This window comes from Nymphaea colorata, chromosome 11, assembly GCF_008831285.2.
Source record: "Nymphaea colorata isolate Beijing-Zhang1983 chromosome 11, ASM883128v2, whole genome shotgun sequence".
In the NCBI taxonomy this organism is placed as follows: Eukaryota; Viridiplantae; Streptophyta; class Magnoliopsida; order Nymphaeales; family Nymphaeaceae; genus Nymphaea; species Nymphaea colorata.
In genome coordinates this window covers 10,855,909-10,883,300 of record NC_045148.1, presented here as the reverse complement: position 1 = coordinate 10,883,300, position 27,392 = coordinate 10,855,909, and the positions used below count along the sequence as shown (strand labels likewise).

At 38.4% G+C, this 27,392-nt stretch overlaps 3 protein-coding genes across 3 annotated transcripts; 2 read left to right on the top strand and 1 right to left on the bottom strand.

The window, feature by feature from the left end:
* The first annotated feature begins 100 nt into the window (after positions 1 to 100).
* Positions 101 to 8,779, top strand: LOC116264063 (mediator of RNA polymerase II transcription subunit 33A-like). The gene is made up of 12 exons (XM_031643999.2): positions 101 to 546; positions 1,153 to 1,263; positions 1,504 to 1,848; positions 2,525 to 2,838; positions 2,988 to 3,079; positions 3,189 to 3,549; positions 3,701 to 3,911; positions 4,254 to 4,368; positions 4,484 to 4,645; positions 4,765 to 5,440; positions 6,424 to 6,630; positions 7,390 to 8,779. The coding sequence occupies exons 1-12, from the start codon at positions 272 to 274 to the stop codon at positions 8,502 to 8,504; spliced, it is 3,984 nt and encodes a 1,327-aa protein (XP_031499859.1). The 5' UTR covers positions 101 to 271; the 3' UTR covers positions 8,505 to 8,779.
* An 843-nt stretch (positions 8,780 to 9,622) lies between these two features.
* LOC116264327 (protein PALE CRESS, chloroplastic) lies at positions 9,623 to 14,650 on the top strand. Its single transcript, XM_031644471.2, has 7 exons — positions 9,623 to 9,818; positions 9,973 to 10,085; positions 10,646 to 10,840; positions 12,252 to 12,338; positions 12,550 to 12,600; positions 13,510 to 13,689; positions 14,180 to 14,650. The coding sequence occupies exons 1-7, from the start codon at positions 9,698 to 9,700 to the stop codon at positions 14,411 to 14,413; spliced, it is 981 nt and encodes a 326-aa protein (XP_031500331.1). The 5' UTR covers positions 9,623 to 9,697; the 3' UTR covers positions 14,414 to 14,650.
* Positions 14,651 to 15,101: 451 nt separating this feature from the next.
* Positions 15,102 to 18,382, bottom strand: LOC116264326 (uncharacterized). Its single transcript, XM_031644470.2, has 6 exons — positions 17,962 to 18,382; positions 16,878 to 17,117; positions 16,581 to 16,692; positions 16,314 to 16,488; positions 15,978 to 16,215; positions 15,102 to 15,602 (listed from the first exon to the last, which is right to left on the bottom strand). Exons 1-6 carry the CDS (start codon positions 18,143 to 18,145, stop codon positions 15,289 to 15,291), a joined length of 1,263 nt encoding a protein of 420 aa, XP_031500330.1. The 5' UTR covers positions 18,146 to 18,382; the 3' UTR covers positions 15,102 to 15,288.
* Positions 18,383 to 27,392: the final 9,010 nt, after the last annotated feature.

Here is a 27,392-nt window from a genome sequence, read left to right as displayed (position 1 = left end):
GCTCCCGTCATTAAAAAATAAAATAAAAAATAAAAAAATAAAAAAGAGGAAGAAGTCCACTATATGAACACCACATTGAGGTATGGCGGCTTTTGATGGTAAACGTTAAACAAGGATGCTTTTCCCATCTCCCCACGGGCAGGGAAGGCACGCACGTATCTTGCAGTCGAGAGCTCTCGTCCCAAGCTGAAGGGTTTTCAAATGGTTAATATTCTTGATTTGGGTCAAGGAAGTGGCTGGCTTTGCTGCCGCTGAAAGGGGGAGTGCAGAAATGGCGGTGAGCGTACCAACGGCTCTCTGGGATGGAGTGCTGGACATCACCAAGAGATGTCAGAAGAAGCGCGAGGAGCCCTTTCTTTGGGCCATCCAAATCTCCGGCCACCTCAACATGTGCGGCGTCTCCCTGCCTAGTGTTGAGCTTGCCCATATCTTGGTCTTTCATATTTGCTGGGATAACAACGTGCCCATCGCGTGGAAGTACTTGGAACAGTCTATCTCTTCCAAGATTGCTCCCCCCATTCTCGTTCTTAGCTTGGTTTCTGCAAGGTTGGAATGGATTGGTTCCTTGGAGACTCTTCTTGTCAAATTATTTTGTTGGTAGTCCAATTATTTGCTTGTTTGATCCTTCTGTGATCAGATTGTTCGAATTGGTTTCGTTCGTACTGGTTATTCTACTGTCCTTTACCCTTGTTGTTGTTTTTCTTTGCTTGGGACGTCAGGATCGATTTTTTCATTGCTTGGTTTTGTAGTTACCGGTGCACGAGAGAGAGCTTTCAAGTAGCGGTTGAGGTGTTTTTGTTGTCATTTTTCTTGCTGGTTTTTTGGTGTAATCTTGGTAAAGCCTAGATCAAAAGTCGAGCAAGGAATGAACTCAAAGTCAAGCAAGGAATGAACAAGATAGAAAATCATTGATGTGTTTTAGGACCTTGATTATTAAACTTGTGTTCATTTGCACCCATGATAGCAATTCGTGGTCTCGTTGACGAAAAGTTAGATTTTGGAGCGTAGTCATGGGATCAATCGGGAACTTGCGCCTTTCGTGTGCATAAACAGTGTGACTTCCAATACTCTTAAGGACTAACGTTGACTCCTATAGTCTTTATTATGGGAGTTCTTTTATTTTCTTACTAATATTTTCAGTTGTTATTGCAGGGCGATTCCATGTCGTCGCTCCCGACCTGCTGCTTACAGGCTTTGTCTTGAATTACTCAAGAGGCATGCCTTCTCATATGAATCTCAAATAAGTGGACTGCATTGTCGAAGGTGAGGTTGATTTTTTTTTATATTCATATCATCGAATTGCTAACGAACAACAGATTTGTTTTTCTTATAGTTGCTGTTCTCGTTATTCCTTATAGAAACTGCCACATTTTTCAGATTTTTTTCATTAATTATATGTTATTACATTGCTCTTTAGTTCTACTATCTTGCATGTTTGCTTATTTTAAGAAGACACTTGCTCATTTTAGGAGCACTAAATTGTTAAGGCACCATGTTATGCAGGATAATGAAATCCGTGGATGACGCCCTTCACCTGTACCAGGTTTTTGGTGTTCAAGAGCCAGGACCCGGAGAAGTGGTGGTCAAATTTGTTTTTGCGATTGTTTTGAAGTTGCTTGATGCAACTCTGGAAGACGATGGGTTGCAAGATGTGAGCACTGAGAAACAGTTCAAATGGGCAAGCCAACAAGACATGGAAGTGGATGTTCAAGACCAAGCTGATGGGAAAAAAGAGGAAATTCGGGAAGCTTTACGGAAATCAAACAGTGTGGAGGCAGTTAAACTCATTGGTCAATTTTTGCAGCACAAACTAACTTCAAGGCTTCTCAGACTAGCATCAAAGAACCTGTAAGCATTTTTCTCATCTAGTATTGTTTTTGTAAGTTGTTTTCTTGGCATTTTTGAGACATGAGGTAGTCCTGATACTTCTCAATCAAGAACTAACTTGCCAGATTGAGTAATGCCCATCAATTTCTGGCTTCTCATTTGCGACTTGCAAATGCAAGTATACTATTCCTTTAAAAATTTTGCAAAAGGAAATTGCTTGAAATGGCTGCCTGAAAAAATTTGATATGGATCAGTTTTGTTAATTTTAATGCTAATCAGCACAAATCAATTTAACTTGTCTTCCTGTCTGATTTTTGTTATCATTCAACTCTTTCATCTTAGGATATACCTTGTATGGGTGATCCTTAGTGACTCTGAAATGAAAATTGTGTGGCGGCTATTGGACATTTCTCTTTGGTTTCTCTGCTTCTCTGGTAATGTCCAGTGTTGTGGATTTATTCTCATCCAACTTTTTAATTTCATTGCCTGTAACCATTATCCTTAGTGACTCTAAAATGAAAATTGTGTGTGACTGTTCACATTATTGTTGAGATGTTGCTTAGTATCTGTTCAGAGTCTTAGGTTTTAATACCTGTGGTGGAATTAGATATTCTTTGAATTGTTAAAAAGGATCTCTCCATTTTTTGCTTGGTCAACATTTTGAAGCACATGAAATAGCTATTTTGTTTCTTCCTAGGGCCTCACAATGGGAAGGCTTTATGAGGTGCTTGACACTGCTAGAGGCTAAATCAATTTCAGTAAGGAATTCGGGCTCTTCAGAGTCTTTACTGCATTTGTCTTCACATATACAAAAAAGCTTTAGTCAAGAGTTCAAAGACACTCAGCATCCATCAATAAGGGCCTTGATTAACATTAGACCTTTGGCACCCTCCACCTATCAAAATCATGGAGCTAACAGGTCTTCACTTTGGATCCCTCTGGATCTATTCCTAGAAGATACAATGGATGGATCACAAGTTACAGCTGCGTCTGCTATCGAAAGTCTTGCAGGTAGAGCCATTTCCAGACTGAAAGCTTCATGGTCATTTTCTCATTCTATAATCTTCCAAGTGATATGACTTTTCCCTAATTTGAAATGTTAGACCTGAGACTTGAATTAGTTGTTGGTTGTTTATTGAAGTTATTTGCATTTAATGCAGATTTAGTCAAGTCTCTTCAAGCTATCAATGGAATTACCTGGCACGAGACTTTCTTAGGTTTGTGGATGGCAGCTCTTAGATTTGTCCAAAGGGTAAACCCTCCATGCGGTCTATGTTCTCCACTTATAGCTACAAGACATAATGTGCTAGTACACTTAATCAAAAGTGACATTTCTGTGGCGCTATTTTGTTCTGCTGCAGGAAAGGGACCCAATTGAGGGGCCTGTACCACGCCTCGATGCACGATTATGCATCTTACTGTGTATTACAACACTCGCCATTGCTGATATTATTGAGGAAGAAGATACAGCCTTAGCTGATGAAAGAGAATCCATGGATACCAGTCAGAGAAAAGAGAAGCCAGTGATAGGGCAACGACGGAAGGATCTAATAACCAGCTTGAAGATGCTTGGTGATTTTGAAAGCTTGCTCGCACCTCCCCAGTCGGTTATTTCTGTGGCAAACCAAGCAGCTGCCAAAGCAGTGATGTTCATTTCTGGCTTCAAAGTTGGAGGTGGCTACTTTGATAGCATCAGTTTGAATGATGTGCCTAATAATTGTGGTAAATGATGCAATCTAACTGTTAAGCAAATGCATTGCATCTTGTTGTTGATGAACTGTTTGACCCACTGCACCTTCAGGCTTCATGGCTTTGTTAGTTTCAAGTTTGGTCTCTTCTTCTTCCCAGTATTCACTTTTCAAATTCATTGCAGCTGGAAACATGCGGCACCTGATTGTTGAGGCATGCATAGCAAGACATTTGCTGGACACATCTGCATATTTTTGGCCAGGATATGTGCGTGGGCACATGAACCAGGTACCAAGAAATATGTCAGGCCAAGTGTCTGGCTGGTCGGCTTTGATGAAAGGAGCTCCTTTATCCACATCAATGGTGAATTCACTGGTGACAACTCCTGCTTCAAGGTATGTAAATACATGTTGTATGATATATCACTGTAGCATTTTCTGGTTGGGTCTGCCACCTCCTTTGTAACAATGAAATCCTCTTTTTCTGGTGCATGTCTTGCTTTTGTGTTCTTGTTATATGACAAATGTCTACGATTGTTTGAATATGCACATGCATGAATCATTTATTTTATACGTCCAGGCGCTCTTGAATCTTGTAATCATTTCCTTCTCCATTCGAATGGTTTTTGACCTCCTGGGATTTGGTCATACTGTTTTGCTCGAAAACATGTATATCAGATGCTATCTGTAAATTTACCCAGGGTAAAGCCACTGAATTGCTCATGGATTTGATGGAAGCTTAGCGGAGCTCGAGAAAGTGTTTGAGATTGCAGTCAGTGGGCCAGACGATGATAAGATATCTGCTGCTACTATCCTCTGCAGTGCCTCTTTGATTAGAGGTTGGAATATTCAGGTATACAATGCAATACTTCCCAGAGTCTCTAGTGGGTTAATAAGTCATGGCTTTTCTTTGAAGTTTTAATTCATGCTTCAATATCTGTCTTACTTATGCCCCTGTTTGCTTGTAGGAACACACTGTCCGTTTGGCCGTGAGATTGCTTTCGCCACCTCCTCCTGCTGATTATCATGGAAGTGATAGCCATTTGATTAGTTATGCTCCTATGCTATTTAGTGTGTTGGTAGGAATTTCGTCGGTCGACAGTGTTCATGTTTTTTCACTACATGGAATGGTAGGCTTCCCCATTTCATGACAATTGTGTTAATTTTCCAATTGTTTATGTTTAAGCAACTGTTTAGGTTGGTTCTTGATAAGTTACCCCATTTTCATAACTTTCATTTGTTTTTCCAGGTCCCTCAACTTGCAGCCTCATTGATGCCCATTTGTGAGGTATTTGGATCAAGGGCACCTAATATCACATGGAAACTTCAAACTGGAGAAGAACTTTCTGTACATATGTTGTTCTCAACAGCATTTATTCTTCTTATGAGGCTTTGGAGGTTCAATTGTCCACCTCTTGAACATTGTGTATTGGGAAAAGGTGCCTCACTTGGTTCCCAGCTAACTCCTGAGTACCTTCTCTTGGTTAGAAACTCACAATTAGCTCCCTCTGGTAACAAGCATAGAGAGAAAAAATTTAGCTCCCAAGAAGGTTTGAGCAACCGAAGGGTTTCATTTTCATCTACGCAACCTATCTTTATGGAATCATTTCCAAAGCTTTCGACTTGGTACCGGCAGCATCAAGCTTGTTTAGCATCTACTCTCTCTGGTCTTGTCCATGGTACACCTTTTCATCAGGTTGTAGATGGGCTTCTGACCATGATGTTCAGGAAACTGAATAAAGGAGGGCCACCTGGGGCATCAGCCAGCAGTAGCTTTAGCAGCTCTTCTGGCAATGGAAGTGATGATATCTCTCAAAGACCAATGCTACCTGCATGGGAAATTATGGAAGCAGTTCCATTTGTAGTAGATGCTGCTCTTACTGCTTGTTCACATGGAAGGCTGTATCCTCGTGAGTTGGCTACAGGTTTGTCGTGGGCTTCCTTTTGGTGGTCAAAATTCTAGTTAACATTCTATTGCATTAATTGATTTTATCACATATAATGGTAAAACTTGTGATTTTTTCATGGATGTACTGGCCTAATTGGCAGTAAGTATTCATGAGTAGCAGACTTTGCTTCCTCTCCCAGAAAAGAAATTTGTTATTCACTAAGCAGATTTGTTGTCTTTATTTCCTTTTAGTGTTGCTCATTTCTTGTACAAATTTTGGCCTGTAGGGTGGCTGGCTCTAGTGCCTTCGAGTTTAATTGGTTTAGTCTACGATACTATTGTCGTTTTAGCTGCTCAAAGGTTGTCCTAAAGTGGGGATTGTTTGGGTGTTTTCTTCAGCAGAATGATTTTCATGGTGTTTGAAATTTATAAGGTAAATCTACCCATATTACAGGTGGGCCTCATTGCAACTTTTAGTAGAGAATCATTTTCGTGGTTTTGAAAAATTATAAGAATGGCCTGCTCAAGAGATCATCCAATCAATATGAAACATTAAGTGCATAAAATGTTTCAAAAAATAAGATTTAGTTACTTGTATTAGTTTCTCCTGTCATTTTATTTTTCTGTCAGTTGATTTCACTCTTCTCTCTTCTTCCCATGGAGATTGCTTTCAGATATTTGACACCTCCAATAATTTACTAAATCATGGCCATGGCTATTTGTTACTGCAGCTATTATCATGCTAGAAAGTTGCAACTAGAAGAAACAGTTGTAATAATTATTGGTGATTTCCTTTCTGTTTGATTTTATGTTGGAGGTCTATGTTGTGCCTTGGAATTTTTGTTTAACTTGAAACATCGTCTTAGTTGAGAATCCCATGGATGCGATGAAAGCTAGGGGTCTTGGTTCTTATTGAACTTCTTCCATCACTTTTGTTTAGAATGTCTGATGCTTGATTTGAATTGATTCTCAACTTTGTTTAGAAGGTAGTACATCTTTCTTACTCAACGTCATGCACAGGGCTCAAGATTCTCGCTGATTTTCTTCCAGCTTCTTTAGCTACTATAGTGAGCTACTTCTCTGCTGAAGTAACACGTGGTGTTTGGAAGCCTGCCTTCATGAACGGTACTGATTGGCCTAGTCCTGCTGCAAATCTTTCTTATGTTGAAGCAGCAATCAAGAAAGTCGTTGCCACCACCGGTGCTGATGTTCCTAGCCTTGAGATTGGTATTTATATATCTAATTTGATCCTCTAATTTGCTATCGTTCTGTACCTAATGTCTACGTATGCACCTTTCTCTTGCCATCATTGTTTCAAGAAATACACCTTAATGCTATAAACCAAGGGGAGATGCCAAGACCTTTGTGTATGATCCAGGAGAGATGTCTTTTGTCGCTGTCTTTCTTTCCCAGAATAAGCATTGTCAGAAGATTCTCAAGGTCTTCTGTTACCATCTTGTTATGTGTTTTACATTGTTTAGGATAGTCCAGCTTTTATTGGGTTGCTGCCCCTCTGGCAAATGCTCAAAAAAAATGAGGCTCTTTTACATTCCGTATCTTTTTGTTTGATGTGGAATCTACAAATAACAAACAGAGTATGTGGACTACTTCTCACCCAAACAATTGGGAAGACAGACACGTTAAACCTCTTTTTCGTTGCCATTTTCTTCCTACCTTTCTGGACAGGATGGATCTAATATTAGAGTCATAGAAATGAATTGGTGAGAAAATCATGATACCTTGTCACAGTATAAGAATCTTACTGGTCTGCTGCATTTTCTCATAATCTCTTCACCCTTTGATGATACTTTCATAGCGTTATTTTTTTCCTCTCTTTCCTTCTGCATTTTCTCATACTTGCTTCACCCTCTGAAGATACTTTCATAGCTAAATTTACCATTTTCTTTCTCCCTTTTCCTCCTTTTCATTATTATTATTATTTTTTTTTTGGTTTGATGATCAATTGACTTTGTTATGGTCTCGCAGGAGGAAGTTCACCTGTTACACTTCCCTTGCCTTTGGCAGCATTTGTAAGTCTCACCATAACATATAAACTTGACCATGCAACGGAACCTTTTCTCAACCTTGCTGGCCCAGCATTGGAAGGACTTGCAGCTGACTGTCCATGGCCCAGCATGCCAATAGTTGCATCTCTGTGGACACAGAAGGCAAAGCGCTGGAATGACTTTTTAATTTTCTCAGCATCTCGCACTGTCTTCCTACAAAGCACTGATGCCGTTGTTCAGCTTCTGCAGAGCTGTTTTTCTGCCACTCTTGACTCTTCCTCTGGTAATCCCCTCTCAAGTAGTGGTGGAGTTGGTGCGTTGCTTGGCCATGGACTTGTGCCTCTTCCCTCTGGGGGACTTCTGCCAGTTGCACCTGGTATTCTCTACCTAAGGATGTACAGATCGATTCGCGATATACTGTTTGTGACAAAAAAAATTCTCTCTGTTTTAGTAGCTTCAGTGACAGAAATTGCTACAAAGGGCATGAGCAAAGAGGAAGTGGCTAAGCTGAGTAAGTCCAAATATGGAATGAGATACGGGCATCTTTCCCTGTCTGCAGCTATGGGGAAGGCCAAGCAGGCAGCTGCTCTAGGAGCCTCACTGCTATGGCTGTCAGGAGGCACTGGTCTGGTCCAGATGCTATTCCAAGAGACTCTTCCATCTTGGTTTTTGTCGAAAGATGGGCTGCAGTCTGGTGAAGCACAAGGCAAGGCAGCCATGCTGATAGGTTATGCCCTTGCATACTTTGCCATGCTAAGTGGGGCGTTTGCATGGGGTGTGGATAGTTTCTCCAAACGCAGGCCTGGGGTACTAACTGGACACTTGGACTTCCTGGCTGGTGTGCTGGACGGCCAGATATACTTGAGCTGCAACTGGGCTACTTGGCACGCCTATGTGTCTGGATTCCTGGGCCTAATAGTGGCGAGCGCACCCAAGTGGGTAGGAGAAGTGGATGTGGATACTCTTAAGAGACTGAGCAGAGGGCTGAGGCTGCTGGACGAAAAGGAACTTGCTCTCTCACTTTTGGAAGGGGGTGGTGCCGGTGCTATGGGTGCTGCTGCAGAGTTAGTTATTGGGTCCCCAAATTTTGCTTGAGTGCGTGTATGTAAGATAGAGAGAGAGAGGGAGAGAGAGGGAGAGCTTGAGAAGCATTCTTATCCGTGTACCATTGAATGAAAAGCCATTTTCTACAAGTTTTCTTTTCCTTGGGCGGATTATTGTTGTGCTTGTTCATGGGACTGGTTGTTTCACCTGAAACGCGTCGCAAACAGATAGAGAATCGGTCTGCATGGCCATATTGATTCGGCCTGTATCAATGTCTGTAAATTTGATTTTTACTTTTAAAAGAATATGAAATAATTTCGTTATTACTTCTACAAAAATTTGATCTACACGGGCTGAATAGGCCTGCCTTGAACCCACGGTGTTCTCCTGAGAAGTTGGCGCAATGCATACCGACCGTTGCAAGCTGGTACGCAACGGCACGGACGACAGAGCTGTGGTTTGTCGGTAGCTAATGCTTTGCTTGTCTGGAAAATAGCTGAGGGTGTAACTGTTGTTGCCGGAAACTCCCCATCAAGGTTGCCATTGTTAGACCGACGGATGCCAGTCCTTTGTTTTATCAATCAAATGCATTTCATCGCACTTTCTCGTAGCATAACTACAGTTGGTCCAATTGCATCAAGCAACACAAGGATCAAAGATTGAAAATCCACAGCGCAGCCCTTTTTCTGCCATGAACAGCATCCAAGTCACCCATGCACCTTGACCGTCCTCCTTCCCCTTCCCTTAGCCGCCATAATGAATTATGTTAACCAAAGAACTCCCCAGAACATAGTTATCCGTTCCCTTTATTTTTTATCATCCTGGTTTTGTGTTTATATTGTACTTGCTGTCATATTTTGCCATTTGTACGAGTCATTATTGTTTGCTTGCTGCAGTTGGTCTGGGAGGGAATGCACCTAGTCAAACCAGGAGAGCAATGGAGCAAAACATATCTCATTTGTTCTTTGGAAAACAAAAACTACAGTTTCACAAAACTAGTTTTCACCGTCTTCCAACTATGAGGGTCCTCTTTCTAGGAAAAAAAGTATAATAGAGATGACGAAGATAATGAAAATGACAGTGCTAAACAGCTAAATTTCACGGCGAGAACGCCGAGAAGAGGAAAAAAGCGGGTGGGAAACGTTTAAAGCCCGAATCCGGATCCAGATCCAGTCGTAAGAGAGAATCGACGTTGGTCGTCGTCCTCAGCAGCAGACCCTGTCGAGTGTCGAGGAACTCTGTGGATGTCGCTGATGGAACCAAGCGTGTTCCTAACGAGATTCATCCGTTCCCCTCCTGCCATCTTTATACCCACAAAGTTTCCCTTCCACAATCGCGCCATCAGTTCGAAGACATCTTCACCAGGTGGAGGGAGGATTTTAGCTTCTCTTTTTCCATTTTTTCCCTTCCTTCTAATATTTCTTTGGTATCGCTTTTTGGTTGGTTCTTTCTAACTTTTTTTTTCTCCTCCATCTTCCTTTCTTTGTTTTCCTGCTGATTCTCTCTTGGAATTTTTCAGCTCTGCGAACAGTTGCGATAGTGCCCAAAGCAAGTGAAGCACCGTCACTGAAAATCGAGAAGGAGGAGGAGGAGGATGACGGCTACAAGCTTCCCAAAGAGTACTATGATGATGTATGTGCTTTCTTCTTCATTTTTGTACAATTGAGGAAAATGTTTGTCTGTATCCTGTATAAAGCTTTGTGTTTGGTCTCAATATTTCATGAGCGTCTTCGGGTATTTGCTTCTCATATTCAGTATGCAAAATGAAAAGACTGAGCTTACGAGTTTTCAAGTCTATATATCATCGAGACTGTTCTGCCTGGCGCTTGTTGGCGGAGCATGGATTTATTATCTCCGTTTAGCTCTAAAAGAAACAGCACTCTATACGAGTCTGCCGAGGAGAAAAGGAAAAGATTGCTATTTTTTTTTAGTTGTGTTGTATGCGGAGGTGGCTGTACCGTACTATTTTCATTGATGGTCCGTGCACTTGCTGTTCCTTAAACTTGGATGAATTGGCTAGAATGTGGATATCAGCTCATAATTCATTATTTTACCGACTGAGGTTTTACTAGTTTTTTCTTTTTTTTGGGTTCATGTATCTTTAACCTTTATTCATGATTACGAGAAGGGAGGATGTCTTATTACTTTGTTGGTTGAATCATGAAAACTTGACCTTGACTTCTCTAGACTAGGAATGGCAAGCACGGCAACGGGAGAAAACAAAGGAGTTCGAAAGGAAACGCCAACAGGAGGAAGAAGAAGAACGACTAAAGGAGATTGAATATCGAGAGATTGGCTCTAGATTGAAAGGTTACCCTGAGGAAGAAGTTCGGAAAGCAAGAATATTGGTTTCAAGCTTTATCAGAGCTGGGGAAGAGATTGAAGAGGTGAGATATGTTAGCTTTATGCTGCACTGTTTGTCTTTTGTTCTTCAGTGAGATGCATGTGTGTAACTTACTAGAAATGGGTCGTTCACCTGTTCAAGGAAATGGTTCATGGTTTTTTTGGAGGCCCAAGCTTGCACTAGAATATCGGTTTTGAACAATTGAATTGCACAGATTGTCATGTTAACCTAAGAAGGTTTATTTGGATGAGATATTGAAAGGCTTGCCATTGCATCTAGTTTTTAGGCTCTCAACCCACAAAATCAGAAGTGAGTGCCAAATGGAATTGAAGTAATTTCATTTCTTAGTCACAAGTGTAGATGTTTGAGGAAAGAAAGTTTGTTGGGAATTATTTGCAGAGATTGTTTGCTATAGCCCTTGTTCATTCAATCCCCACCATATGAGACAAGGAAATGCACGACCAAAAGAATCTCTTCTTTTACTTAAGGGTGCGTTTGACTCCCCACGGATCTCAGATCCGAGGAAATCTCAAATCCTGTGGTAGCTGAAATCCACAGTTGTATCAAACTGTGGATTTCAGCTTCTACCCTCAAAGTGGATTTCAAATCTGCAGTGATCTGAGATCTGCGGTAATCAAACGAAACCTAAAAGTTAATGGTTTTCTAATTAGTTGTTTCATGTGGATATGCAATCCTCTATATATCTAGAAATGTAGCTTTCATTTTTTGTGCTTTGTTATGGTAGGGGTAATTTATATTTCAATGTTTCTTCTAGTAGCATTTCAAATGAGAAGTTGGTCTTGAGGTGCTCAACTCTCAATGTTCCAGAAAGAGGACAGAAGGAAGGACAGACAATGGTCATTTAAGTTATTTACCTTTTCAAAATTATGCTTTGCAGTTTGAAAAAATTGCAATCATGCTTGTGATGTGCTCTTGTTACTGTATAGTTGATGTGCATCCCGTAGGTAGGATCTCGCTTTCATGATTCTTGATGTCTCTGCTATGCAATTGATGATCTCTCTGCTATGCAATTGATGATCTCTCTGCTATGCAATTGATGATCTCTCTGCTATGCAATTGATGCTGATATCTAGTAGGGCAAGTTACATGCTGAGTCTAACATGCAAATGCATTTAGCTATGATCTCTTTAAGATAATTAGCTAAATGCTCTTAGCAATTTCTACTAAGACTCTACAAGGAAATTATGTGTAATCTAACTAGTTGTTTCAAACCATCCATATCAGTTGTATTGGTCTTTGACTGTTTCTGTTCTTACCATTTGTCTGGTTTTCCTTCAACTGATTTTTTCCTTTCCCCAGCCATGAATTTCCTAATCCCTGTGCCGTACTGAAAATGCTTGTCGGTTGTCGTCCCCATTCATTTTCTTTGGACGTTATTTTTCTGGCTGATGGAAAATATTTTTATGCTGTGTACTCTTTTCTGCTGGTCACAGAAAATTGAGGAAGCTGCTGAGAAAGGTGAACTGACAGAACTGGTTTTGATGGTTATCTGGAATCGCCTCGACCTTGCTCGCCGAGATGTATGTTAACTGCCTTCTTATCTCCTGCTTTCCTTTTGTCATTTATTGCTTCAATATGAACATGGAAATATGAACGTCAAGATTATGCACTTGGGGTCCTGTCATATTTCTATAAGAAAGTCTGTAATTGCATAAATATCATATTATTCTCATGGTAGCTCCACTTTGACGTAACGTAACACTGTCCGAAATTTATTGTTTATCTCATCAGGAAGAGAAGGATGCTATCAGGAGTCTTGATCTCTTATACAGAAGGGTGGAGGTAAGGGTTATCAATTGGAAGTTTAAATCTGAAACTCTGTCATGTTAAGGTGGTCATCATTGCCAATAAAGTCTCACTCCACCAGGCTAGTGAGTGGAACTTCCACAACGGAAAGTTGGAAGTTCAAGACTTCAATACCTGAATTACACTTCCTGGACCATGACGCTGCCTAACCTGAGCTTGATAAATTGTTCTTTGGAAAAAAGAAAAGAAGTCACTATTAGCATTATCTTAATATCTTAGAGTCTTGTGTCTAGCTTGATAAACGTTACAGGCCTTTAACCAGCACTTTCCTCTACTTCGTGAAAAAAACAACATTCTTTTATTTGATTTATTAGCATTTCTTCCTTTCTGGTTTGGTCTTCTGTTCTCTTATTTGAGAAAAACAACATTCTTCAACCGTTTACCTACCATGACGAATTTGTAGATAACATATTAATTAGTTGTTGCATAATGTATGAGTTAGTTTAGTCGAGTCATAAATTTCGACAATTTTTCAGAATGTTATGATACTATGGTGCTAAATTGATTAAACTTGAAAGTGATGCGGAAGATGAACTGTGATGATACTCTCATAAGGATAGTGTCGGCACCGCTTTTGCTTTTAGTTTGTTTCTAGTTTTCAAATGGGCTTTCTTCTTTTTTTAGTAATTTTATGTATAAATAATTTTCTAATTTACAGTGGTTTCTTGTTTGCTATGTTCTATATTTATTTAAATTCTCAAATCCCAAATTTTCCAGGTTTTCCTTTTAGGAAGCATTTATTATTTCAATAGTTTGCCTTGCTCAGATATGTTGTCTAATATTTGTATTCTGCAGCTGTGATTACATAGCATCTCACCTTTCTTGAATGGATTCTTACCGGTTTCCCATGAACATACTAAATTTATTTATTGATACTTGCTTCAGACAGAGATTTTAAAAACAGAGGCCCCTCCAGCTATGAGGTTGCTCAATGATCTATTAAATCTTCATGATGGATTCAATGATGAGGAATGGCTTAAGAATTGCAGGAAGTGTATGATCAACACCTTCCCAAGGGAAGACCCGTTCAGTATGCTTGTCCCCATGGGAGTTGACATTGACAATGTAATAACATATCTCAGATTATAATCTCATTTCTGTTGCATGTGATCTCGTATTTCATTCAAATCCAAATAACTTGGTCCATCAGATAAACTGTTTTAATCATCCGGTTTTTCTTGCATGGAGTTCTGCAAATCCATGATCATTATGCTGCCAGTTCCTCATTTGATTTGCCTGCACCTTAGTTAGGTTCAACCTTTATGTTAACAACCATGGTGTCAGGCAAAATGTTTCTGTAACCTTAACATATAACACATGAACTTGTTTTCCTTCTTTACCATCAAGTAAACAGAATCAGCATGTATCCCATAAAATGTACTTCTAAATGATGCATTTTTCTGTTATCTAGTTTTGTGTTCAAATAATCAGATAGGCATCCTACCACTGTTCAGTTTGGCTCAAGCACCTTGCTGTCTGTCATATAGAAGTTTTTTTTTCACTCAGATTTCAATTTTACTATTGCCATCTTATCTACTTGTTTTTGTCTTCCCAGCACCTTGGCCGTATAGAGCTGCCACCAGAAGGCAACGATGTACTCTTGCGGGTCGATTTTGTGAGAGAAGTAGATGCATTGTTAAAAGAAGTTCGACAGGAGCAAAGTGAAGCACAGGCAGTGCAGGGATTTGATCCAGAATCTGTTGCCGCCAGGTTGAAGCAACAGGAGAAGCAAAGAACCATACATATGATAGAAGCACTCTTAGATCTAGCAATAACCTTACAATGGTGATTCTGAATGCTTGGAGATGATTTGGATACATATATGTGCTTGTCTCAGTTAGGCAATTCGGTGGCATCAAGATTATCAGAGATCTTTGGTCTTGGTGGGCATGGTCATTTCGATAAGAGGAAAAATCCTTTGCTAGGTTGTTGATACAAAAAGAACACAAAATTGTCATTTTAATGAACATCGTTTTTGAATGGTTATAAAAAATCTTCGGAACCAGTTGGATTCTGGTGATATGAAAGTTTTTCTTATCAAAATCAAGCAAAGATCGACAATTAATATTTATGCCATGGATTCTCAAACCCTCAAGCTTATACATACTTGAACATAAAGTTCCATCAAATCTGTAATTTGTCCTACATTATAATATGCAACAAGTCCCAGCAGCATACGCTTAAAGACCAGAATTGGTACACAAAACACAGGATGTGTCAAATCCCAATTTTTACAACTCATTCAGTTTCGAGCAACTTCTTTGCAGTATATAGAGCTAAAGTTCCAGTTTGCGCTTTAATGTTCATCTCGGCTGTGCAGACGGAAAGCAGAGATGCTCCCCCTTTATTCTCCCAAACCCACAAAAATATCAAATGGAACCGATGGAAGCCCCCAGACCTTCGCTTAGAATGATCTGCATATCTGATCACTTGACCATCGAATTCAACAAAACTACTGGTTAGATGACTAGATCGCAGATCTATCAGGTGCAATCGTGTCTATTTTTCTATTCGATAGTACAATTAGATTTGAAAGAAAAGAAAGAACTGACAGGAGAGCATAGAGTTATCTATATACAAATCATCAAGATGGACAAGTTCAGCTCCCAACTATTAACACTAATCATTGCCATAGTACACATGCTTTGAGCATCTATGAACTTCTTATGAAAATTCACGATCAGGTAACACCAAAGGAGCAATTAGAGTCCAAATATAAAGTGCAGCAGTCAACCACTCTGTGCAGATGCGAACCCAAACTGACGTCCACCCCACGTCAACAAGCTCATCACTATTTGAGGAAGAGCTGGTCCATCCAGTTAGAAGCATTGCAGAGTACATGCTAGCAAGCGCAAAAATAAGATGGAAGAACGTATAGGAATATGTAACAGGCCTCGCTTCTTCCTTCTTCTCCTTGTCTTTCTTCCCATCTTCCTTGCTGTTCTCGACATCTTTAGATGGTAGAAGAGGTGCTTTCTCTGAGGCACATGCATAGAGTAAAAGGTAGCATTAAGAGCAGAAACAAATGCATGAAAAAGCTGGAGGTTAGCCTACTCAACTCCAAGCCTAGTATCGCAGGCAGGAAAATGCAATATAAGCTGATGAACAATTGGAGTTTTTGAGGAACTCCCTGAGAATCTCAGAGTTCCATGCTCCATAGCTAATTTAAATTCAAATGACGGGAAGATTCAATTCATATGACTCCCCAGTAGCAGCAGGACTGAAATTAATTTAATGGCCTACTCTGACACAAGCTCCGACTCCAAGACCAATGTGGAGTCTCAGCTCAGGTAAGTGCTGAGGTAGGGGAACCTGCAAAATGTTCAGAAGGCCAGAGAAGAAACTGGTCTTACCTGACTTTGGAGACGATGGAGGTGAGAGAAACGTAGTCGAAGATCCAGCTCGAACAGCAGAGTAGACAACAGAAAGGACTGTCATGAGCATTCCCAGAATAAGGGAACTCAGTGAAACAGCTGAATGGTTGTGGAGACCGTTGCAGGCATAAGCTCGAGGCTCACTAGAGAGACCAGAGTAGCACAAGTATGCACAGTACACAGAAATCACAGAAGCAGGCAAGAGGCTACCGTTCACCTTCAACATGCCCAAGAGAGGAATTAGAAAAATAAATACAGCAATGGGTTCCAGTGTCCTGCAACTGCCAGGATGTCTATGGACTTTATTTTAGTCACCTGTGGATGCAAGGAAATGACAGCAAATGCGAATGCTAGAATCATTGACATGGTGATGAAGAAAATGTTAAGGCCACAGTCTTGTCCTGATGGATTGAACCAGTGGAAGAGAACTCCGCAGAATGCAAAGGCTGCCAGGTAGCAAACGACTGATATGGAAAGCAATGCTATATACCTGAAAGGTATCAATGAAATTCATAAGTAATTCAACCTGTAGTTCAAAATCTTCTCAAATTATTCCAGCAGAAAAGACAAGCTCCGGATCACCATTTCTGTTCGTCTTTTTCAACCCAGGCATCATTCCAAGCATGCAAAAACTCAAGAAGTATAATCACTTGAACCAGTAAAAACACCCCCGAACCAAATTTACATAAAGTCTCTGCAACCACATAAAAGTATAAAAATATATTTGTTAAAACTGGAAATTTAATCATCTGCTGGAAAAGAGAATTTCCATGATTTAACATGATATGAAGCTCAGAAGCACTCATGATAAGAGCGCTCACTGCTTCAACATGACCTCCTCCTTTCATAGTTATGTGCATATTGGGAAGTTGAACGTACCGTAGATTGTAATGACAATGTTCGGAACAAAGAACATAAGAACTATGAGCAATGCCCATATGACCAGCTTAACAATCCAGCAACCATGGTGCCATGCATCTCGTTTATCATTCTGGTCCTTGACCCCAATCATGATAAGGGCAAATATAACGAAAAACAAGAAATTCCCCAGGCTTACACGAAGAACAGCATCTGTTTGGAACCATTCTTTGCTTGGTGTAGAGGAAAAATCATTGATCCCTGCAAACATTTGAAAGTCGCCCAAGTTATCATATACAGCGCAATTTATTTTCAGCGAGGAAACCCGTTTATCTATAAATAGCTGCAATTCTCATCCTAAAAGTAGGTGCTATGATCAATCAAATAGGTATCTTTCTATTTTGATGACAGAAAATCTTCCCTTTCAAATAGTTCACTAGAAATTAACACAAAATTAAGAATAAGAAACATTATGCAGTTAATGCAAATTTAAAACATTTCTGGAGAAACGCAGTAAAGTCACAACTGTCAGGAGAAATCATGAACTCGAGGCTAACAAAAGCGCGAGCGATCACATCAACTCCCCGTTATAAACTGTCCTCACAGTGACCGTTCTATTACATTTAAAACTACAAGACCCCAAGTGGAACTACAGTTCAGGAAACCCCGACTAAGATTGAATATCGATTAACTAAAAAACTCATCAATACCCATTCTCAAGCAGATCTGCCACCATAAAATCACGAAAGATTGGCCAGACTGTCTCTCAAAAATGCTTCGCCAAGGCCAGAAAGAAGTTCAGGAAAGAAGAAAAACCCTACAGATGAATCAATTAAACAATCTATGCAAGTGGAACAAAGAAAAATGATATTTCCCAAACCAACAAGTTCTAGAAGAAGCAAAGGAAAAAGAACACAGAAAGGCATAATTCACATGAACCCAATGACTAGTCCAAACAATCAAAAAACTTTCTCTATGCCACATGAAGCATAGACGGGAGGAAGAAGATGAGTTATTGCAAATTCCGTCAGGAGAACAAAAATTCAACGAAAGCAATTAAAAATTAAAATAGTGGTAGGCGAACAAAGAAAGAAACAGATCTTACAAGGGATTTTCTCCAGAAGAGGATAGGCGACTTCTCCCAGTACCCAAGAAAGGACGAGAAAAAGAGCAAAGAGGCCGCAGTAGGCAAGCCTAGCAGACCTCTTGGAGACGCCGGAGGCCACGGAGGTGCAGAGCCCACAGGTGGAGGCCGCACAGCAGGACGCCAAGCACGAGGCTGCCCACATCCTTCCTCCACACACTGAAAACTCTTGTCACTCGATTCTCAGCTCAACTCAAACTCTGCGATCCCTTCTTCCCCATCAAAAGTTAATCTCCCCACACAACCCGTCGCATCTACCTCTCTCTCTATCCCTCGTATGTTCTGGCGAGACCTGGATATTCCAAGTACTTTTTCTCGATATGCCAAGATTTTGCAAGTTGGGATCACCAGGATTATTTTTTCTATAAAATCATACCTACCGTTCTTCGTCAACGAGTTCGCGGCATGGCAAGAGCGCCGCTTTTTTCAACAATGCGCATCTGCCGCTAGGAAAAATGTCGTACTTTAGTAACATAATTGGTGTTCATTGTAAAACTAATTTTTATGACAATGCAGTTATTTTGTGAAAAAAATATGAGCCTTCTTTCTTCTTGAAGATCTTTACTAAACAAGATTTCTAACTGCAAGCGACACAGGAGTTGAGACTCGATTATTCTTTGAACATCGCCGCATTGAGTGTTGGAGTTAAAAATTGTTGAACTTTAAGATGAATGAATGGGACGAATGCCCAAAAAAAATCATGGTGGCAAGCTGTTTCCCGCAAAAATTTATGCTTGCAAACGGATCAGATTCGACACAGTTTTGGTGGAGCAGAAATTAGAATCTAGTAGAATAGAAAATGCTAAAACTTTTGCATCAATTTCTCATTTGCAACTTCAGGAGAAATGAGATCACCTGCATCTAATTCAGGCCGTTCGATTTGAGCTTATTTGGTTTCAATTTCGTTTTCTACACAAGAAAAAGAAAACTAAATCCAAAAAATAAAACTTGACAAAGATATGATAATATATATCTACTTGAGATGGCAAGTTTGTCATACACACAAACCTTCATATTTTTGTGATCATATTAGAAATAAAATGTGAACTTGCACCTGTTCAAAAACGATCCAAATTGACCAACGTCATTGATTAGTTAGCTATGGAACTATGATCTATCTCCAATTTATAAAGAAAAAAACAAACAAACTTTAGTTTGCAAAGCTTCCATGACGAACCCGCTGTTTGTTCAACCAGTGGGTCTGGCAAACTATAGATTTTAGATCAACCTCGGATCTGAAATCTGAAGCTATCAAACCTACCTTCTTCAGTCCTAGAAAGTGGATCACATGGAAATTATTATGAAGTTTAAAACATGCAATTTGGAACACGAAGAACTATTTGAATCCCCAAGAAGGAATAGCGAATAGATTGGGCACGGGATCAGCTAAGTATATTTGAGACTTCAATCCAACTCAAATTCGATATAGCAGAAATTGACTAACCGCTTCTTAAACCAGAGGTGGCAAGGGAAACTCGATATTATGAAGGGAAAGTACCGTGACTTGGGTTGTTTGATTGCCGTTCCAATAACACCAAGTGCAGGCATTTCATTCCAAGGATACCAAGTCAATCATGGTTTTTTGAATGGGCACTCCTGTGTCCAAGACCAGTTCAGTTCTGTGTTTGCATGGAGAGAACGCTAGCAGACACTCGACTCTGTCCATTCCAACAAGTTGAACGAGTGATACACCGAGTAGCAGCCTTTTAGAGTCTGACCTTGACGCGGACGTTCGATGTTATACACGATACAGATCCGAGAACTTAGCCAGAGTACTTATCATTTTTAACTGCTTCATGGATGCTTGTAATTGATCGATATTACATCAGTTTTAAGGTTGATCAAACAATATATCGGATATCTGGCCGAATCGATCCGAAAAAATCGGATATGGAAAAAAATTTAATATCCGATTAAAAAATTAGATCGGATTCAGGTTTCATAAATGACATCCAACCGGATTCGGACTCAGATTCAGATATACATAAATATCCAATTGGATTCAGATGTGGATTTGGATCAGATTCATTTTTAGACAAATATCTTGTATCTAATACTATTAAATTTTAAAAATTGGCAAAATCAGGTTCAAAATTCAGATTCGGATTGTAAAATCAAATTTCAGATTGGAATTTGGATATGACTTTTCTTTACTCGAATTCGAATCTGAATATGAATATCCAGAAAAACAGATATGATTAAGGATATATTTTATCCGAATCCAAAGTTGAATTGGATATGGATTTGGGTAGCATTACCAATACCAGAAACCAATTGGTATGCACATCTTAGTGTAGCATGATGAATCGCTTGATGACACCCAATGTCAGTTATTTCCTGATCCAGAATGAGAACTACAAACAAGATCCAAAATCTCCAGGCTTGTATGCCCTGAGAGTTACGTTTTAATTGATCAAATCTTGGTGGAACCTTGATCCCTTTTCTTCATTTCGAGGGAGAAAAATTGCCTAATAAAGGGTCTACTTTAAGCTTGATGCCTTGATCCAACAAAAAAAAAATGGCGGACAAAAGGGGGACGTGTTTGAAAGATAAAAACTTCTTCTCGTGTTTCATATTGAAATTATGGTCACCAGTAAATGATGAGGATACGAAAATAACTTACATCTGAGAAACCAGTTTGAAGATTCGAAGAAAACAAGTGAATTTTTTTTACAATGAATCACTTGTTTTATCTCGAAGAAATTCAGGAAGCCATTTTTAATACTTCTTTTATTTGGTAACCTCTTGAAGCACTTGTCCTCGAAACGGTGTCATTCTTTCCTAAGCGTCTGAAATCAAGAAGCACAGAAAGCGCACCAATCGAAACTATGTTATTACTTCATCATATTCGTTCTGCAGTATAACAAACAAAATCGGTATGATATCAATGCACCTTATCGAACGAGCAGTATCTTCCTCATAGTTGCCATCAACTTGTCATCTTCATCACCATAAGCCACAATCTTGTTCAAGTGATGAATTCATTATGTAAGACCAGACAGCATGTACTTGTTGGAAACTAGGAAATAATTTCAATTTAATTGCCAAAAAAATCAGAATGAAGTCATTTTTCATAATCAACCAATCAATTAAGTTCCTAACTACTGTTCTATAATAAAATCTATTGATAAAACTGTCATGTTGGTATTGGGTAGATGCTATTTTCTATGCCGTAGAGACCAAAAAAATAGAAGATGGCATAGGCTAGCATCACTCCCAGACCAACATGCATAACTCCCATATCTTTCTTGAATGCACTCAGTAGGCTTCTTATTCTCTCGTGCCCACTCTTCTCTTCCCCTGCTTCCTCCTCCACCGGCAATTCACACTGCAACTGCCCACTCTTCTCTTCCCCTGCCTCCTCCTTCCCCAGCAAGTCATACTGCTCCAGGCCAAGATCGGCCTCGAACCAGCCATGTTCTCCAACAAGATGATGATCAGCCCTTTCCACTGCAACTTCTTCACAGCAGTCCTCCTCGCCGTTGCCTCCATTGACGCAGGAGTGAGTGCACGAACAAGAGGACGATGTATCATGCTCCCCATCATCTTCTCCCGGATTATGCGAATCGACCCAGTTGGCGAAGTTGGACTCGAGATCAGTGAGCCTGGTGTTCATGTGGTTCAGTTTCTTGACCGCCTGCGTTTCGTACTTCTCGGCGAAGAGGAGGGTCCTGAGGAAGTTGATGCGCCGGCGGACGGAGTGCGATACTTCGCCGACGTTGGGGAGCGGTCGAGGATGCTCGTCCCTAGGATGGGCGATCAACTCCCCGACTTCTGATTCCAGTTCTTGAATCCGCTGCTCCAGGATTCGAGACTCAGTCGGCATCTTTGCTTCTGATCTTCCTGTTCCTTCAGCCACTCCCCCTCTGTTCTTGGCAACGCCTGGAGGGAAGGAGAAGAGACGGTTGATGAAGAGGAGACGGTTCACTTCTTCTCTCTCCCCCTTCTGCTCTATGCCTCTCTATTGAAAAGACGCAACGTTTTTACGCAGATAAAAAATGCCCCTACGAAACTGTTTATATGCCAACGTCCGAACCTGCAGGTGCCTCTCGGTCCGGACTCAGGTCCTGTTTTTTCATGGCAGCATAGTTGGCAAATGATCGGGTTGTTTGACTCAGTCAAGTGCTCAAATAACTCAATTGTAGTTGAATGAGTTAGACCGAGTCAGGAGAAAGCCGAGCCAACCATAACTCAGTTATGATCAGATTTTGTTGGCGATCCGAACTGACTTGAGAGGTTCCTGAGTCAACCCTATGAGTTTGCCAATTATGCGTAGCAGGACTGGCCCGACTTAGCATTTGATTCTTACTTTCTTTGCTTTTCTTTTAAATCCCTTTTATCAACAAAGATTTAGAGGGACTGCAACGAAAACAAGCAAAAATAATTACCTTGAGGAGCTCATCAAAACTGTAACGTTGCAATTTGGAGATGTAGTATGCCTTGGTTACTTAAACGGATAATTGATACATCCAGTGTCCAGTGTCCGAGCCAGGATTTTTGGATTGGGAGGCACTTACAACTAGGGATGTCAATGAACCGAATTCGGATGAAATGTATTTTTAATCATATTCCGGTTTTCGGATATTCACATATTCGGATTTGAATTCAAACAAATAAAAGTCATATCCGAATTCAAAATCCGATTTTACAATCTAAATCCGATCCAAATCTGGTTTTTATATTTATATCTGAATCCAATCAGATATTTATGTATATCCAAATCTGATTCGATTTCTTAATCGAATATTAACTTTTTTTTCCATATCCGACTTTTTTGAATTGAATCGGTCGGATATCCAATTCAAATAAGATATATTGACATCCCTACTTATAATTGATATATCGAGAGCCAGGATTTTTGGATTGATAGACACTTGAGTCACCAGCCCAAATTTTGGTGTAGGCATTCAATATAATTTTTGAGTTCTCATATGTCGTAATTTTAAGTTTTCTAATCAAATTCTTAATGGTCTTCTCGTGACTGGAAGAAAATGCTGAACTCTACTTTGCAACATATCAAATGTGAGTTTTTCCTTTATAACCTTTTTAAGTTGAGGACTACTTTCGAATGGTTTCATAGGGTTTTGAATTACACTAAGGCAGGGGGTGCCCCCTCCCACCCTGGCCAATGAAAAAAAATACATTGAAAAAAATATAATTTTTTAATTATGTAATTTTTTCCTTCTTAAGACCAATTATTTAAAGGTTTTTTTTGCTTTTTCTTCTTATAACAAGTATTTTACTTGTAAATATAGTAACTGTTTAATTGGGTATTTTCCTTGGTATTTTATTTAAATTGGAAATTTGATGAATAAGCATCTTATCCTCGTTTCCAACACACGCTTCTTCTACTTACATTTGGAAAAATCATCTTCCATTTCAATATGCCAATGTTTTTCAATTTTCTAAAATACTCATTAATGCTTGTAAATTAAGAAAATATTTTTTCATGTCTAGAGTTTTTCCTCATGAATTTTTAAAATTAGTCCAAAATATTTCTACGTTTTTATAGCTTTCTGGAAATATTGCAAGTTTTTAAATGCATTGACAATTATTTCAAAAATATATATTTAAACTAGTAATGTATTTTTCTAACAACTAATTAAACTTGTACATAACTTTTTTTAGATATGCTTGCTTTAATTTAACTTGAAAACGTTGAAAGGTTTATCCATTTTGCAAATTTATAAATATTTGGTAATTTTTGTCAATATTTTTTAATCTTTTTTTAAATGGCTTGTCCCTTATGCGCTAGATATTTTGATTGTCATTTCAAAGATTTCGATTGTCATTTCAAGCTTTTGTATTGTTATATAAGCTTAAACAATGCTTGACAATCATTTTAATTTTCTTTAATTAAGGAATCAATAAAAACTTGTATGCACATTGAAAACTTTTTTATTAAAATTTTCATTAATTTTTAACTTGCAAAGGTTTTTTGGCTTTTTGTTAATTGCTCTCAATGGTTGTGAATTTTTTAAACTTTCCTAAAATTTGATTTCCAGTCATAGGTCGAAAACTTTACACTTATTAACCCTTACTGAAGTAAAAGAGGTCTTATGGCCTTTTGAATGGTTTACGTTTTTGCACGTTTTACTGATTTTTTTTTTAAATATTGATTAAATGTTTATAGTATTTCAATATTTTTGTTCTTTATTGCTCATCTGTTTAAATGATAATAGACTTTCTCGCTTGTGGGTTTATTATACTCAAATATTTATATTTTTTTTTAGTTTTTGAATGTTGTTTAGGGATTTTATCCAGTTTAGAAGTGCTTAGTTTATTTATTTCTTTTTATGGTTCTGTTTCTTTTAAAGTTAGTTACTTAAAACTTTTTTTAGTTATGCATTTTTTAATTTTTAACTTTCATGAAATATACACTATAACTTCACTTAATTTATGTTCTATAATTTTTATTGTGATTCATTTAATGTTTGTGGTTAAATACAAAACTGTTGTCTTGTTAGTAAGCCTTGTACAGTATTTTTAATATATTTATAACTTTTTAATGCAAATGGTTTGAACTTCTAATTGTGCATTAACTTTTTTATTTTGTAAATTGAGACAGTTTTACATGCTCTAACAAACACATGTTATCGTGTAGGTTTTTTTTATAATTTTATATTTAAAATCATACTTTATGGTCTTCAAATATTTTTATGCAATCTTTTTTTTGCAAGTTGTTTTAAATATTCACAATATTTTGTATATTTTTGTGAAATTCGAGTTGTACAACTTTGATTTTTTTGTTGGTACTGTTTTATTTTTAATTTTTCGCTTTCATACATATTCATAACTTGACAAAAAAGTTCAAACTACAAAGTCACAACCTTATTTATTTTTATCATAATGTTTCGTATTCTTATGGATGTTGAGACTCAAATTAAATTGTACAATTTGTTTTGTTTTTCCGTAATTTAATGTTTATGATTTTTCAATATTATATGTTATTTTTTTCACAATTTTTTTATATTTACAGCTTTTGTTTTCGTTTTAAAAAAAAATAATTAGGTATCTATTATTGTTATCCAAGGTGTGTGCTTGGAGGCATGGAGCACACGCCTGCCTCGCCAAAGAAAAGCCTCCAAAGGAGTGGAGTTCATGTTACAGTCTTCATTCAGGCGCACACCTCAAGTGGACTCCCATGAGTTGTGCTTCCATGTTTTACCGCTAACCTGACCTTACCTAAAAAGTGGTCGATGGTCGATAGTCAAGTCATTAGTCCCGGCATCGGTTGGGTTAGGTTAAAATTAAAAATATTTTTTGATACAAAATTTAAATATAATTAATTGTAATAATATATCTATAATTATACATATAATAAAATAAAATTAAAAATATTTTATCAAACTGAATCAAGCTTAATCAGGTCAACCCAAACCAGTCCGTTGCCTAATTTTCAGGCTGCTCGAATCAGTACCAGTCCGATGCCTAGGCTTATTGGCGAGAGAATCAAAACAACCGGGCCTTCGCCACTAACCTGACCTTACCCCAATCTCTACCATGCTCTATTCCAATCCCGAATCCAATTCCCCTGCGACATTGTTCAATAGCTGATCGGGCCACTCAAAAAGTAAGCAACTCACAAATCACCGATTAGCTGGTTATTTAATTTTCAAGAGCAGCTTATATATAACCCTAAGAATCAATTACATTGGTGTTGGAATGACCAAATCATATTTAAAAGTTAGACAGCAATTTGAGAACTGCTCATTTTTTAGAGGCTTTCTCTAGTTCTATCAAAAAACAAAATCTCTTTAAATAAATAATCAAAAGTATTTTTATTTAATATATTATCCTCAACTTAAGAGAGTTAGATCTTAGAATTTACCAGTTAAGTCCAAAAGTTTCTTTGGCTATATTGCTTTTGATAAGGTGGGGGAGCCAATGGGGAGGCCTACAGGGGCTTTACCCTCCCTCAAGAAAATTAAAAAATTTTACTTGTGTCATATAGAAAATGATATTTTGGATTCTGTCAAAATTTTAAAACTTTAATTTGACCTCCTCATAAAAAAATGTTGGATTCACCCCCACTTTTGATGAATAAGGCATCTATTAAAAAAAAGGACTTTAACATGCTTTTTTTTTTCTAAATTTGAAGCTGCGAATTAAGTTTTCTTGCAAAAAAAAAAAAAATCATGTTGGATCGTATGGTGAGTATAGCCACGACTTTAAGCAAAAATGAGGTTCATAAAATAAAGGGAGAAATTGAGGCTCCATCATGGAATTATAGTGAAAAGACAGACCCTTTCCAAAATGGAAAGTATTGATGTGGCAGGTTTTCAACACATTTTATATTAGATGTATTTTCCAAACGAGTTTTCAGGTTTTGTCCTTTAAAAGAAACTGATTGTCGAACATTCAAAATAATGTTTTAACACCTTTAAAGTTTTTTATTTTAATGAGGCAGCGCCGGGCCAGCCCAGGCTCAGGTATCGGGTTTCAGGCGTTGGGCCGACTCGGGTCCGACACCTTTTATCAGGCAGGCCCAGCCCGATGCTCAGGTCTAATCTAACAAACTATAAATGATGGCAGAGAACAACTGCTTGGAACTATTAATCTAACAAACTATAAATGATGGCAGAGAACAACTGCTCGGAACTATTAATAACAATTAACTAGACATGAGTTATATCACTAAATCAACAAAATTCTCAACCAAATTTGCATATATGTGTATGGCTGTGTATATATATGTTGTTATAAGATCCAACATCTAAATCATTTAAAACAAAATTGTGCATATGAAATGGTAGAGCACCAATTCACAGTAACCCAACTTTAAGTTATTTCAAAGATTGCACTGTTCATTTGCACGGTAAAACGGCTGAAAGGGCACCAATCTGTGACAAAACAAATTATGTGGAGAACGGCCAGCTTTAAATTTTAAAGGATTTTTCAAATTTGTTCTCAAATAGCTATTTGCGTTTACGTGCAAATGGTATTTGCATCGGTCAAAGAAGATCGTTGCTTGATTGATAAATTTGACAAAAAATTTGTTTTTTTTTTCATGTAAAAAGTATCTATAGTATCGATCAAGGCTTGATTATTTTCACTATAAAAAGCTTTCTCTTCCATTATATTGTTATTAATTACGATTTTTGCATAAGATAGAGTCACAAAGAATCGTAACTTATGTGCAAGAGAAGCATTTGAGTATAACACTATCAAACTCCAAAAATCAAACCATTATTAGATATAATGACGACTAACTGTATCAAATATATAAAAAACAACTTTGATTTATTGTGATTATCCATATATGTGCGTGCATATATGCATAAGCTTACCCCTGAGAATACAAACTTGTATAGTTCTTCTAGCCCCTTTTGGTAGCAAAAATAACTCGAACGACTGAGGTATTATGATAAATTGGATAAACGGCAAACAAT

Excerpts from the sequence above, each read along its gene's own strand:
- LOC116264063 (XM_031643999.2), top strand. The coding sequence starts at position 272 with ATGGCGGTGAGCGTACCAACGGCTCTCTGGGATGGAGTGCTGGACATC. Across the intron at positions 1,849-2,524 it reads AGACTAGCATCAAAGAACCT|GGCCTCACAATGGGAAGGCT; the intron begins GTAAGCATTTTT and ends GTTTCTTCCTAG. Across the intron at positions 2,839-2,987 it reads TGCTATCGAAAGTCTTGCAG|ATTTAGTCAAGTCTCTTCAA; the intron begins GTAGAGCCATTT and ends CATTTAATGCAG.
- LOC116264327 (XM_031644471.2), top strand. The coding sequence starts at position 9,698 with ATGTCGCTGATGGAACCAAGCGTGTTCCTAACGAGATTCATCCGTTCC. Across the intron at positions 10,086-10,645 it reads CCAAAGAGTACTATGATGAT|GAATGGCAAGCACGGCAACG; the intron begins GTATGTGCTTTC and ends TCTCTAGACTAG. Across the intron at positions 12,601-13,509 it reads TCTTATACAGAAGGGTGGAG|ACAGAGATTTTAAAAACAGA; the intron begins GTAAGGGTTATC and ends TACTTGCTTCAG.
- LOC116264326 (XM_031644470.2), bottom strand. The coding sequence starts at position 18,145 with ATGTGGGCAGCCTCGTGCTTGGCGTCCTGCTGTGCGGCCTCCACCTGT. Across the intron at positions 16,489-16,580 it reads GAAAAAGACGAACAGAAATG|GTATATAGCATTGCTTTCCA; the intron begins GTGATCCGGAGC and ends GATACCTTTCAG. Across the intron at positions 15,603-15,977 it reads TCCATCGTCTCCAAAGTCAG|AGAAAGCACCTCTTCTACCA; the intron begins GTAAGACCAGTT and ends CATGTGCCTCAG.